At 37.1% G+C, this 14,525-nt stretch overlaps 1 protein-coding gene across 2 annotated transcripts in view; it reads right to left on the bottom strand.

Moving 5' to 3' along the window:
• Positions 1–14,525, bottom strand: part of LOC136675312 (myosin-IIIb) — a 46,414-nt gene that overhangs the window by 13,911 nt on the left and 17,978 nt on the right. For both annotated transcript variants that reach the window (XM_066651816.1, XM_066651814.1), the window contains exons 8-18: positions 14,249–14,374; positions 11,774–11,882; positions 11,025–11,141; positions 10,335–10,435; positions 9,351–9,437; positions 7,485–7,550; positions 5,964–6,077; positions 4,988–5,099; positions 3,015–3,058; positions 2,862–2,924; positions 2,092–2,211 (exon numbers count right to left, since the gene is read on the bottom strand). In XM_066651816.1, coding sequence (XP_066507913.1) covers positions 2,092–2,211; positions 2,862–2,924; positions 3,015–3,058; positions 4,988–5,099; positions 5,964–6,077; positions 7,485–7,550; positions 9,351–9,437; positions 10,335–10,435; positions 11,025–11,141; positions 11,774–11,882; positions 14,249–14,374 — 1,059 coding nt within the window. The remainder of the gene's footprint in view (positions 1–2,091; positions 2,212–2,861; positions 2,925–3,014; positions 3,059–4,987; positions 5,100–5,963; positions 6,078–7,484; positions 7,551–9,350; positions 9,438–10,334; positions 10,436–11,024; positions 11,142–11,773; positions 11,883–14,248; positions 14,375–14,525) is intronic.

Here is a 14,525-nt window from a genome sequence, read left to right on the forward strand (position 1 = left end):
TTATAGACTTTTATTTTTGATTATAGACTAGATCAGAAACCACAGCTATAAAATCCACTCAGACCAGTCAATTACTGATTAAATTCCTCAGATATAAACGAGAGTGAGTAAGTAAAGTGAGCGATTTGAAGACGTTGTAGTTCATTTTCTTAGTCCAGAGTGAAGGGAAAAATAAACTGTGTGGTTTGGTTTTATTCATTTTCTGTTCTACAGCAATAAGTCACAAGACGCGCCCATTATTAACATACGTGAAGCATATATTGCCTGTAATGTACAAAGCACAATATAATTTGCTTCCCAACCATGTTCAGAAGACTAAAATAATATAATAATATTATCTAAAATAATATCACAATATTTCAGGGGATTGACAAATATTAATATTAAAAGCTTCTTTCATTTCTAACATAAAACTATGGTTTTGTGTACATCTGATATTTTGTAACAAAACCACCTCCATGTGAATTAAGTCACTCCCTTTTTTGAAAAAAATTCCTCCACCTCAGAGCCATTTTGCTGTGCCAAATTTATTCATGTATAATTATGACCTATTATTGCAAACAATACGATATGACACAGCCCTAGTGTATAATGTTGACTTTTTTTTTGCATTGTCTACACAGAACAATACAAGTGGAAGGAGTGTCTATTAACTTAATATTTTTTTACCTTTATTGTTGTGTTTTCTTTCTATGTACTTTAATATGTGAATTAATTTAAAAAAAAAAAAAAAAAAAAAAAAATTAACTAAGAATAAAATCTTAGGACACACTCGAGTGTGCTATTTTTTTTTTAATTGTGCTTTTATAAAATTGAGCATTAACATAATATAATTGTTGTGAAAATAAATTGTAATATTTTAAATTGGCTTAGTATTGAGCTCAACTTGAACTGAGAGTATTTGTTAAGAAAGAATAGAAGAGAATTTGGAAGTGGTGTTAAGGACAAAACTATTATTAATACATCATTTCTAGGAACCCAAGCAGGGGAGACCACAATTGTTTTTTTTGGTCCATTCTCTGTACACATACTACTGTTTAAAAAAAACAAAACAAAAAAACGAATCACAAAATTCACTAAAAAATTATTTCTTTGGTCTACACCAGGGTTGAGATAACAGCACTGGAACACACCTAAATGAACCACATTCACAGAGCAATAACCCCATGGTAAATCTTAAACAAAGCAAACATGCCATGTTTGAACACACCCTTAGATATGGAGGGTTTCAACATGTTAATATAGAGGCCATTTTTACATTAGCTTTGTATCTCCAGTACCAATCATATCTTTGCTGACTGTACTGGGAAATGGATGGTATTGGTGTACAGTAATCCCTCACTACTTCGCAGTTTATCTTTCGCGGATTCGCTACTTCGTGGATTTTTTCAAGGGGGCTTTTTTATTATTTACATGCATTAGACTAGGCCTGTAGGTGAAACAATATATAAGTTATTTCTTCAAGCATTCAAGTATTTCTTACGTACAGTACATGTACTGTTCATATCCACATACGAGTGAAATTTACTTACGCTAAATCACAGCTTAGGAATTACTCTATTAAAGAAACTGGTAGGATATCACATGTAGTTCCAGCTGAAAAACATTATAGAATGACTTTTTAATGCAAAGGGTGGGCTGTTAACAGTAACAGGGAGAATTTTATAAAAGTCCAAATACTCGTTAAATACATAAAAAAATGAATAAATAATAATTATATACGCAAATTCATTTTTCGCAGGTGGTCTTGGAACACTTCCCCTGCGAAAAACAAGGGATCACTGTACATCATAGTGAAGATTACATTTTGTCTTCAGAGCAGTAAAGAGTGAGCACAACTTTAGGGAAGCAAATATGGCCAAATACACTCTTCTTTCATTTCCTGCCAAGGAAATGTAACAAACCAAGTATTCACTGTGAATTCAGAGGCCACCAAATACATGTGAAAACTGATCTTTATCCAGTCGTGTACACCAATACATTCAATAAGCCAAGACATGATGTGTCTACTGATTGTCACTGAAGGTACAAGGCTAATACAAGGTTAATATACAAGTTTATACCATTTTAAATGAAGGACTTGTAGCATACCTGATCCATCACAAGCTTACTGTCCAACTGGTCTGGCAGTTTACTGCTGTTGGGTTTGATGCATCTGACGAAGTGTGGGCTGGCTGCAAACATTTTCTCCATCAGGACAGCCAGGGAATGCTGCTCAGGACATTAAAATGGCCATTTTTAAAATACTACTGACCCTGAAAACGATATTGTCTATATTGATATTATACGATACTGTCTATATTGACAGAGGTAATAAAGGGGAATTTTTGTGTGCAAAATATCTACACGTTTATTTTTGGGCTTCAAAAAGTGTATGATTGAATACTGTGTGGTAATTTTACCTTTCTTTCTTTCAAAGGAACACTATGCAGATGATAAACTTCACCTCTCTAATGTCCTTGTGGCTGAATGCCATCTAATCCTCACATAAAAGGTTTCAACATCCATTAAAACTCAAGTAAAACCTTCCTGGAAGAGCAGAAGCTGTTATAGGAGGAAAACCTTCTTATTTAAATAATTTCAGAAGACATTAGCAGGTGTCCAAAATTTCATACTAAACTTAAGGTTTAGGACTTTTAATTTCATTTTAATTATCTCAAAACTATCATAACACAATGTCTTCTTTTGTCATAAGCATCTCATTTAAGAACTTTTTGTGAGGCTTTTTAGAGGCTTTGGGGATCTGGTTCCTATCACCACAACTGTAAACATTTCTGACTCAGTGTCTCTGGAACAGTGTATTGCACAACAGTGAAATGACAACAGTTGCAATGTGAATGACTTGGTTGTGTTATTTATACCTTGAACTGTGCTCCCACAGACTGTTTTCTGGTCGAGTTGAAGTTGTCCTCCACAATTTGTAACTGAAATTGATACAAAGTTTTGCACATTTTAGCAGCTTAAAGGGTGTGAATGATTCAGGCAGATAACAAAGGACCCATGAAAGATCATACCTTTGCTTTACGTGGCATCAGTGTACCTGTTCTGGAAATTGTGGCTGGGGGAAAAAGAAAAAAGGAAACACCAAAGAAAAAACAGAAATGAACATGGATTAATAAAATGACATTAACACAGATTTATTAGTAAATTTGTCAGCAGACTTTTAGCTACATTGTTAGCAACTTACTTTCTAAATGAAAAAAAGTGCATACCCTTGTAAGGATCGTGGGGCGGACGCAAACTCAATAACACAAACTTTATTAAAACTATAAGAGATAACAAAACAGAGGGATATGGACAGAAAGACAATACACAGGGAACTAAACTGAGACCTACACTAAAGAGACAGATACAGACTAAACCTGGGCTGAGATAACTAAACAGACAGTGAGAACTGAGAGAACAGAGATCTAAACAGAGAGAGCTAAACAGACTGAAACTAGACAGAGAGCTAAACATGGCAAACGGGGGACAGACAGCCTAGAGGGTTAAACAGACCAAACAGAGCACAGAAAGGGAAATGGACGAGACAAACAGACCAGTGAAAGTAGCGCGAGGAACAGCAGAGACAGACAGACTTGTGCAAAACGACATGTGGAAGTTCCAACAACCAGGAAGTAACACAAAGGAGCCTAAATAGACAACACTGACAAGGGATACCTGGAATAATGAGGGGGCAGGATTACAAAGGAGGCACAACGAGAGGGTGGAGCTAAGGCGGGACAAGGGCAGAGAGAGGAACAACAACAAAGAGCCATGTGCTACGTGAGCACATGGTGGAAACAACAGAAGACAGGACCAGGGCGTGACAACCCTTCACATTTAATGCACAGTTGTGGTATATTTTCTGTACTTAAGGGAGCAATCAGTCATTTGTGCCACCATAACTTAACAAAAAAATCTTTCACAGAAAAATGTGTCATTTGACCAAGGGGGTTGACATTTTTCACACTACTGTATATAATTATAACAGTTTAATTAATTACAGTGGTGAGCACATGGTGAATGCTGCTCCCTTCAGCCTGGCTATGTTACACACTAGTAGCATCAGAGTGAGTTTTTTTGTGATCATGATCTGTGATTTGGAAAATGTTAAACCATATAGTATGTGACTTCAATTCCTTCAATTAAAAAAATCAAAAAAATCTAAGGAGCAGAGTGATTATAGTCAGGGATGGTTTCCAGTGATTTTGTTCCATGTCGTATGGAATTGTGTGTTCATAAGCAGTGAAAACTATGACTACAACAAAATGTTTTGCTTAGCTTCAGTAGTTAAAAATTCTTGGGTCTTTACACTCTTTGAAGATTGACTGTTAGCACAGTTTGTGAATCTGTAAAAATTGGAGACTGTTGCTATGCACCTAGGGTTACAGGAAAGTGATTCAAGTTCAGAGGTTAATGTGGCTGAGCTCTATCATGACAAGTGGTTTTGTGCAAAGACCTGTTGTTGTTTTATATTTTATGACTGTTTCAAAGACGCAGTTTCCTCTGCTACCCTGTTAACTCCCACTGCTGTTATAACAGAATCAACATCCTGATGTGTTTGGGGCTGCCGAACTGAACAGGGTCCCCATTTTGGCGTTTTAAAAACATCGTATTAAACATTTGTCTGTGGTCATTTTTCCACTGCATATAGATTCACATATAGGTGAATCACAATGCTTATAGATTACATTTTAGGTCCAAAGCATAGATATTTGTTTCAGTATTGAACTGGGAGGCAGAGATATGTTTAATTTTTAGAATTTCACATAAAGATTATTTGAATGAATAAGTGAATAAGACTTATTGAAAAAAATATATATATATTAAAAAAAAAAATCTATATCAATAGTAGCAGCACAACTGAAAACCAACACCAGTCTCTTAGTGGAAGTTGCAACAATACATTTCTATGTGATAATAATCTCAGTTAACCAGAATCAGTTAAGATGAACATCGCATACAGCCCGAACCTATATTTTCTAAAAATATGCATGTGGCCTACCAGAAAAAAGGACGCTGAGCAAGGGAGTAACACTACTGATGAACAGAGCTCGGATGTTGGCTGGAATATTGTCCCTGTTCTTCTCCAGGAAGCCACTGGCATTATATTGCACCTGAATAGAACAATGACAGTTGAAAAAAAAAAAAAAAAAAGAAATAAAATTAAAGACCAGAGTCAGTTAGAGGTGGTCTCTGTATCTGATGAATGATTTGCATGCATTTTCCTGAAGCTCTTCACAGTGGTCAGGGTTTTTTTTTTTAACTTCCGTTTAAAACCAAATGATTACACATGAATTCCAAAAACACACTATACATACAATTTTAAATTCACATCAGTCAATGTTTATTAATTCTTCAACTACAAATGATACTACTACTACCACAACAACAACAATCATTATTATTATTATATATGTATAATAGTAATAACACGGTAGTAGTGCCAAAAATATATAAAGTTTTATTAAACATTTTAACTAAATCAAATATTTGATTAAATCATGTAAACACTGAACAGATAATTCAGTTAATGAGGGAAACTTATTGTGATATCATTGATATAAAGGTAATTTACTATGTTTATGCTACATGTGATTTTTGTTTGTATCATCTTTTGCATTCATAAATTTAATGTAGTACTACTACTTCTTTCACTTAAAACCGAAACCTAAAGTCAATCCTAACCAACAGAAAAAGAAGCCAGAAATGTTCCTACCGAATTACTCATGCGTAGACATTAAGTTAACTGGCTAACTCTGAAACCCTGCTTTGTGGAATACCCTCCCACATCCCAGCCCATAGTAAGAAGGCTGCTGATAAACTGAGCACAACAACAGGTGGCTATAGTAAGTAACTGTATCTGTTTAATGAAACATTAATGTAGATGGAGCACCAAGTGTTCAGTGAGTGAGACAACAAAATAGATGTTTCTATGAAATTGTGCTCTATGAAAGATGATCAGTCCTTTGGAGACATACCTTTCCAGCGTAGTGTACAATAGCGAAGAGGGGGCTGTGACTCCGGACCACCTCAAAGTGAGGATTGGCTTTGAATTTGCCATTCAGCTTGTCCACAAAATTTCCGTCTGTGGCCTGCAGGATGAAAAACAGCGTTTGAAGGAAACCTCATTTAATGATTTTGTTGTTTCTTCCCACACACTTGCAGTCAGACTTCATATGATTCATGACTCATGAATTCACTATGTTGTTAGTCAGCTGCCACATTTTATGCTGATCATGATGTTTTGTTCTGTTAATAGCTTAGGTGTAACTGATGAACGGGGCTGTGCTGTAATGGAATGAATTCCTGAGTATCCTGCGTAATGCTGTGCTGTGGAAACAGGTGGTGTAGTTTCTATCAGGGAAAAACCAAAATGTATGTTCTAGATCGAGGCAACACATGGTTTTTAAGCGACATACTGATCAAAATTAAACTAAGTAAAAAATAATTTTTTTATAGAATTTGACAAATGTGTGTAATTTAAATGATTATTTATATTATTTTTGTGTAAATTAAGGTTCTGTTTTCTTTCTTTTCGTTTAGTTTTGTTTGTAGATATGAGTGATGTAATGTTCATAGTTTCTCATTGGTCTTAAATGATACAATGATACAAGTAGATACAATTCTTTACAGCTTATATCTTAAAAAAATGATGTAAAATGAAACAGCAATATCACAGCACTGGCACACTTAAAACTGACATGTATATTGTGCCTGTGTTATAAAACAACTACTCTTGTACAGTGGATCTGCAGTAGTGCTTTTGGACGGGTTGTTGTCTTTTTTGGATTGGATGGCTGTTTGAAATCCTTCAACTGAATTATTTCTTTAACAAACTAAAAATATTTTCAATGTAATTTAAACTAGCTGGCACCACTGATGCATTTATTAGCATATCAACAAGTGGTGTTGGTTTTCTCAACAGACCGTTCCTTTAAAGCGGAACTTTACATTTTTCATCTAAGTATACACAGGACGACTTATAGTCTCCTCATTATTTTATAATCAATTGCTTAACCCTTTGTTATACCTAATTAAATAAAAGGCACCCCTTTTCCTAACAGACTCCATTCAACTGTAAAATCCATATTACACACTAACCCTAACCCTCATAATGACTTCAATGCTTTTCCCTGAACAATAACTGTGCAAATAGAGGCATTTTTATATTTTAATTCTTAACTCTTTCTTTTGTTTCTTGTAAAACCTTTTGAATTGTCATTGTGTATAAAAGGCTCTGTAAGTAAACCTACCTTGCCATGCCTTGCCTAGAGGAGGCTAAAATGTCTAATTGTTTTGCATGCATGATTCACAGATGTATATTCATCTGCAGTGTCGTGTTGTTTTAAGCAGACGACAACCATTAGATAGACACAAATATGAAACAAGGTGACCTTCCCTTTGACCAATATGATGTCATGTAGTCCAGGCCAGAATGTGTGCAAACAAATACCTTCTGCTTCCTGATGAGGACTGTGTGATTGTAAAGGTCAGCTCACCTGGGGGAAGGCACTCTGCTCATCCAGCAGGGACAAGATCCCGATCGGCTTCGTTAGGAACAGGTCCTGGAGAGAGAACCCTTGACCATTAGTACACCCTTATGCCTTCCAGATCTCAGATAAAAATGTTATATTCTAGAATTAGGTTTTGGTTTTGTTTGGTCAGTTTTATTTATTTATTTTTTTAATAGTTCAAAATCACAGTAATTTGTCAGGGATTAAATGGCAGAGACACTGTGGACTGCTGTTCATACCACAATTCTTATGAATTTAAGGGTGGTAATTGTAATTTGCCAGACTTTGATGGAGTAAAATCTTCACAAAGTACTGGAACTTTTGATTCAGCCACAAGACCATGAATTAGCTTTAGATCACAAACAACACTCTGTCTAATCCCAAAGGTGATGGCTGGAGTTTCATCACTCCAGAGAATGAAGTTCCTCTGTTCCTCAGCCCAATGTTTCTGTTTCTGTATTTTTAACCCTTCTAGAAGACACAATATTAAGCTTAATTAATTAATATTAATATTAATATACGCTGCTCATGCTCCGCAGCGTGCCATTTCATTTCATGCTCTTCTATGGAATATGCAAACTGGGCATGTACAATTAAACACCTTTGTCCACAGCAGGTACACCATAAAATAGCTGAATACACTAATAAGGTGTGTCTGCTGGTTGTGTAACATTGCTTAGAACTGTGCACTGTTGTGAAGATTATGCTCCATCGGTTGTGGAACGTCAAAATATTTCTGTACAGACCTTTAGTAAAAAAAAATAATACCCATTTGTCCCCCCCCTCAAAAAAATCGAAATGTTTGGATATCTGAGATTTTAAGAAACACAGGTTCAGTAAAGAATAAAAAACTGAAATGCAGTGTTTAAGAAATTGCACTCCCAAGCATATATAAAACACAGCACATAAGGAAAAAAACTCCTTACTACACCTCCTGCAGTTCTATGCACTTATTTGTACTAAATTTGCTCCTTGTGGCAGAAGCTGCAGCTGCACCGGAGCCACAGAGCCATAATTACAGAGCAGGTTTAATACTTTCAGGGTATGAATAGCAGTCCACATTCAAATCTAGCAGAAGAAAACAGACAAGTTCCATACAAAGACCACAAACAACTTGTGTTACCCTGAGTGGTGCTAAGAAAAAGGTGACAAAGTGAAAGCATCCAAAACTAATGTCTGAGGACGATAAGTCACAAGCTGTCTGGTATTTGGCCTGCACACTCAGCACTTCCTGTTTCTAAGATACTGTCTGCCAAATTCTGGCCTCTGAGAGGTGGTAGTTTCTCACAGACAGACAAGAATGGAATGGATTGAAACATTCACACGGAAAGGTTAGGAAACCCCTGGTTAAATAACGTAGAGGTTGAAGGATACTTTAAAAGAAAGTACTTTTTTGTTACATTTTTGTTTAACATCATATCTCCAGCAAATAAACAGCAGTTGTCCACTTAAATGTACTAAAGTGTGTTTTATGTAGTGGATGTGTAATTACACTCTATGCCCTCAAGGCTAATATATGCTGAGACAAGTATACACATCTCTAATTCGCAACACTAACTGCCCCATTTTGTTGCTTAGGCTAATATAGGCTTACACTGGCGAGGATTGTGCAGAGAGATGAGGGCTCTTCTGATGACAGGGGTAAATGTTGCACATTTTCTTGATAACATGCCTTTACTTGATGTTTAGGCCATTCTTCCTTTTCCCCTTTTTTCATAATAAACAACATATGGCATATTCATACTATACTAAAACTACTTATCTTGTCAGAAATCCATAATATTTGTATTTTTTTTACAGTATTCCAGCTCATAAAGGACACACAGAGAAACAATGACATTTGCACCCTACCAGAATCGGTTTGTTATCCTTGAAGCTGATGGTCTCCCATTGGATGCCCTCTTCTTTGTATTCATTCTGCTCCATTAGAAAGATATGCTGTAGAAAGAGGAAACCCGTTACATTAGCTGTTGTTCATTAATGGCATCAAATGTGGCAATTCATCTGAAAGGCTCCAAACAAACAATACTGAATCAGCGTTTGATTCAGAATAAATTCTACTGTGTCATCAGCCTTCCAAACAAAAAACAGCTCTCAAAACTGGGTCATCTAAATGGAGAGCATTCAGGAAAATAATTCTGTGGTACCAGTGTTTTGGCAAAAACAATAACCCACAACAGCATGAGCATGAAAACATATTCAAACTTGTTTTCCGAGCCAGCTGTCTAAGATCTAAGAAACAGTATCAAAATTATGCTGATATCATGTACAATTGTGGTCAGATTATAGTTTAACCGAAGGGGAATCCTCAGTGTTTACATGACTGTATTTGCCTGAATAAAATATGCCTGAGATCAAAGGTAAACAGGGACAACGATTGAACAAAGTATCATTTTCCACCAGTGGTCATGAAGTGCTCCACAAGTATGAATACAAAAGGACAGTTCTACATTAAATAGCCAAAGGTTTGCAGACGCCTCTTACAATTGGTAAACACAGCCATGTAAATGTGCACCCTTTGTGGACACATCATCTACAGATGCTACACATCAACAGATAGTCACCATGCTTAATGCCAAGTGTCAGCTAGAGCGGAATAAAGCAAATTGGTGTGAGTTTGAGTGACTTTTAGGATGCAAAATTAAGCCTCCACCATCAGTCCTGGACCTCACTAATGGTCTCGTGGCTGAATTCCATTAAATCCTCAAAGCAAAATTCCAACATCTATTGTAAAACCCTCCCAAATATGGGTAAACTGCCTAATCACTTGCTTCAGAAATGATGCTGGGTGTTTGTGTTCAGAAACAAAGTATATATCAACCAATAACTCCTTACATGATTGAAGAAATACTGCAGTTGCTCATTTGCGAGATTGATGCAGAGCTGCTCAAAACGGTTCACAGCAAAGTTCTCAAATCCGAATATGTCTAGTATACCTGTGAAGAGAAAAAGCAAGCAGTGACAGCATTTATCCTCCTTTCAGTATGGAGAAAGCTTCTACAATACTGTACTGAGTGGCAGCTGAATAACACCTACATAATTCTCCCATAAATATACAGCATTTGGCAGATGCTTTGACCAGTGCCATACACCAACTAATTAAATAAATATTTATAAAGAATATTCCAAGAAGACCTAAACTCATAAACCTGCATTTAATGTTTATATAATTTCACTGCAGCAACAACAACAAAGTGTGCTATTGGAATAAACCTTTAAAAATGGATATATAAGTTTATGACTGTTGTCATGAAAAGTGCTGCATAGCCTTTTGAAAGCTGCCCTTTTAGTAAAGTGTTATTTTAATTATTTAATTTAATTTAAAAATATAAAAGTTATATGATGTGAGGCTTGTGTTTTAGGATACAAGGAACATGACTGGGTCCTATAACTACGCTGCTTTTTGATATGCTTTTGAACTGGGATTTATCTGGGTAAGGGAAAGGAAAGCAATGTAAAATAGCAGGGAACAAAGGGAAAAATATACTGACCATGAGGGCACATGAATATTTACCAAATATTTACCTATTTCACTGAGTTCAACATCTGAATCCAGTTTATGTGACAGCAGTTCATTGACTTTGCTCACAATCCAGCCAAAAACTCTGCCATAGACCACCTTAGCGATCGAATCTCTGGCATCTGAAATAAAACAGGACTGGTTTTATTTACAAGAAAAAAAAAAAACTTTTCACTGACTTTTTTTGCAAATGTCAAGTGATAAAACAAAAACAGGTCAAAATAATTGCTAGTTGCTGCTGCCCAGTGGTGTGTTCCCATCAAGCTGATTGCTAGCAATGAAAATGCATCGCAAAATGATGTCATTACCTGCCATAAATTGCATTAGTTTTGGCTTCTTCATTAAAACTTGTAAACAACATATTTCCCTCTTTAATATCGCAACGCCCGATGAAGAAGTTCTTTTATTATAACTTTCAGTGTAATTTTAAAAGGGCCATTATTTTCCATATGAAAAAAAGATCATAAATAATTTCAGTTTCTATAACTTACACTGGAAAATGTTACAAAGAGCTTATTTATATATAAAATGAACTGTGTACTATTTGCAGTACAACTTCTACGTTCAGTACATTTTAGAGTACTGAATGGGCCAACTGCTCTACTGAACACACTCTGCATTGAAATAACCTGGAAAACACCTGTGAGATTTGAGCTCACGCCTGACCCTGATCCTTATCCTTGTTTCCAGCATAAACACTGTGGGATTCAATTTCCTGAAAAATGCAATGTAAAAGAAACTGTTTTCTTTTCACCTTCAGCTTGTTGCTGGTTGTGGAGCCGGTGGATGGACTCTCCACGCGCCACCGACATGGTGCAGGTGAGACACCTCAGCAGCTCCTCCTCCTGAACCCCAAACTGACCCTGAGGCAGAAAGAACAAAAACAAATAATGAAAAATATATATTTTAAAATATTTTACCACTTACTAGCATGCCAGCATAGAAGTGAATAAGTTCAACAAGAAGCCTGTGTACTGAAGGCTAATTTACTAGCATTGTTGACCAATGTATCTGTGGTAGCCCCCTGAGATGATACAAATAACAAAGGAAAGCTTGACCAAAAACCTAATTGGATAATAGTGAATCCCATTTCTACAGTGTCACTCAGCATTTATACATATTACCAGGTCATCCCTGTCTTAAACTAGTATTTCTCAGTATCTCTCAGCTTCCAAACTATGACAAAATAAACAATGGATTTGCTATTAGGTGTTCACTCATGACAATACCCAGAATGCATTTTTGTTACAAGACACAACCCTTGGGAAGCCACACTAGCTACTGATCTGGAGGATAATACAATCTGAAATAGTTATCAAATTTCTAGTCAGTCTTCAAGGCAATTTTTCAAAAAAACATTACTTCTATCTTCAAGATAGATCACTAGGAGGGGTTTTCCCTAGCTGTAAACCTGGAACCTTGCTTTGGAGTGTACAAGGAAGAGATGAGTGTGTATTCTATTAATTCACGTAGGCATGGTTATATTCTTCATTTAATACAGGGTATGCCTTTAATTTTCATTACTGTCATTCATAAATATTTGGTTGAATTTTCAGTGGGACTTGATTGGTCAGATAGGGCGATGGTGGCACAGCAGGTAGGTGTCGCAGTCACACAGCTCCAGGGGCCTGGGGTTGTGTGTTCGAGCCTTGCTCCTGGTGACTGTCTGTGGGGAGTTTGGTGTGTTCTCCCTGTGTCCGCATGGGTTTCCTCCGGGTGCTCCAGTTTCCTCCCACAGTCCAAAAATACACATTGGTAGGTGGATTGGCGACTCAAAAGTGTCCGTAGGTGTGAGCGTGTGACGCCCTGTGAAGGACTGGTGCCCCTCCAAGGTGTGTTCCTGCCTTGCGGCCAGTGATTCTGGGTAGGCTCTGGACCCACCGCGATCCTGAACTGGATAAGCGCAATACAGACAATGAATGAATACAGACTTTATTGATCAGGTGTTCTCCTCGTGTCCGCGTGGGTTTCCTCCGGGTGCTCTGGTTTTCAAAAAAACACGGTAGGTGGATTGGTGAATGAATGAATGAACTTTATTGGTCAGTATTCACCCATAAATTTTCGAGCTGTTAAAAAGTAATTATTCAGTGATGGCATTATTACCACAAATATAGTGCAGTAACTCTCCAGAAATGATACAGCATTAGTGTTAATTACTCACTCGTTTCTTATCTGAAATTATATACAGAGTCACTACAAATTACATCAGCTGATAACATCAGTTTCTTACCCAAGAGGGGAATCAAACCCTAGTCATCGGTTCTTACTGATCTGTGCTATACCAGAGCCTGCTATTGAAACCCAGCCATCATTTCTCAGTGATATGTAATTAGCTGAATCTAACAACATCTTTCTGATGTTATTACCTGGTGTGAGAGGCAGCATCCAAGAAATACTGGACCGCATGCCGTTTCATTAGTGTAGTGACTACTTTCAGTCACTAAGAAGAATTACAAAATTACCCACCTATTAGCAATCTTTATGAGATTGCAACCACACTTCCTCATTATTATTATAGGAGCATAGAATAAAAAGAAGGTGTGGTGTACCACACCAGTGCTGCTTTAACAATGTGACAGGAAATGCGTCACTACAATAAGCTACCTGCTCATACATAGTCCGTCTACATACTGGAACAATCTAAACATAGCCTCTCGTGACCTTTTATTGCACCACCCATCTTATCGTGAACAGCCAGATGTAGCCAGAGCCAATAGCCAAGCCCCTGCTCCGAGGAGTTTAATTGTCCGGAGGCAGCAATACTTCACCTGTCTGACTAGCAGGGGTGGAGCAGAGGCTCTGGACTGGTTCCTTAGGTTCCATTCACTCTGTTCCAGAGTCAGAGCCAGGGCATTTAGATGAACAATCAGCCTGTTTATTTTACCGTGTGCGTGTGCAAGACTGATAATCTCCCAGCTTCCCCTTTTGCTGTATTCCTTCACCCATTCAGCGCCTTTAGAAACACATCCGAGACCCTTGGATCTGTGAATGTTTCCATTCATTGAGAAAAAGGAGTCCACAGAGCTGATGTCATGATTAGATCTGATTATTATATTTTAGGGAATTATTCAGAAAAACAAACAACACTAACCTTTGCTAAAGAATAGGAAAATCAGCTCATTTACTGCCTTGGTTCCTTCTATGGGGGCACTCTAAGGAACTGTTTCCTACAGCTGACCTTTTTTGTTGTTGAAATAAACAGAAAAAGGACACTGAAACTCAAACTCACCGCAGCGGCTTTGAGCCAACCCTGAGACTTGTCTGTGACTTTCAGAGCATCGTTGTCTGCCGTCTCGAATGTGATGTTCCCCAGAGACAGGATTCCGGCAAGGATGGTCATCATGTCCACTTTCTCCTAAGTAAAAGAAGAACAGTTCAGTAAAGACCGCAATTTATGCGCAAACAGACCAAACCAAACCCCCACCACCTGACCAAGATCACAATGAAACAAAGGCAACTTATCCTCCTCTAGTGAAGAACTGTTTTATCTGAATATAAATCCTTCC

The sequence above is a fragment of the Hoplias malabaricus genome, chromosome 18, assembly GCF_029633855.1.
Source record: "Hoplias malabaricus isolate fHopMal1 chromosome 18, fHopMal1.hap1, whole genome shotgun sequence".
Classification (NCBI taxonomy): domain Eukaryota; kingdom Metazoa; phylum Chordata; class Actinopteri; order Characiformes; family Erythrinidae; genus Hoplias; species Hoplias malabaricus.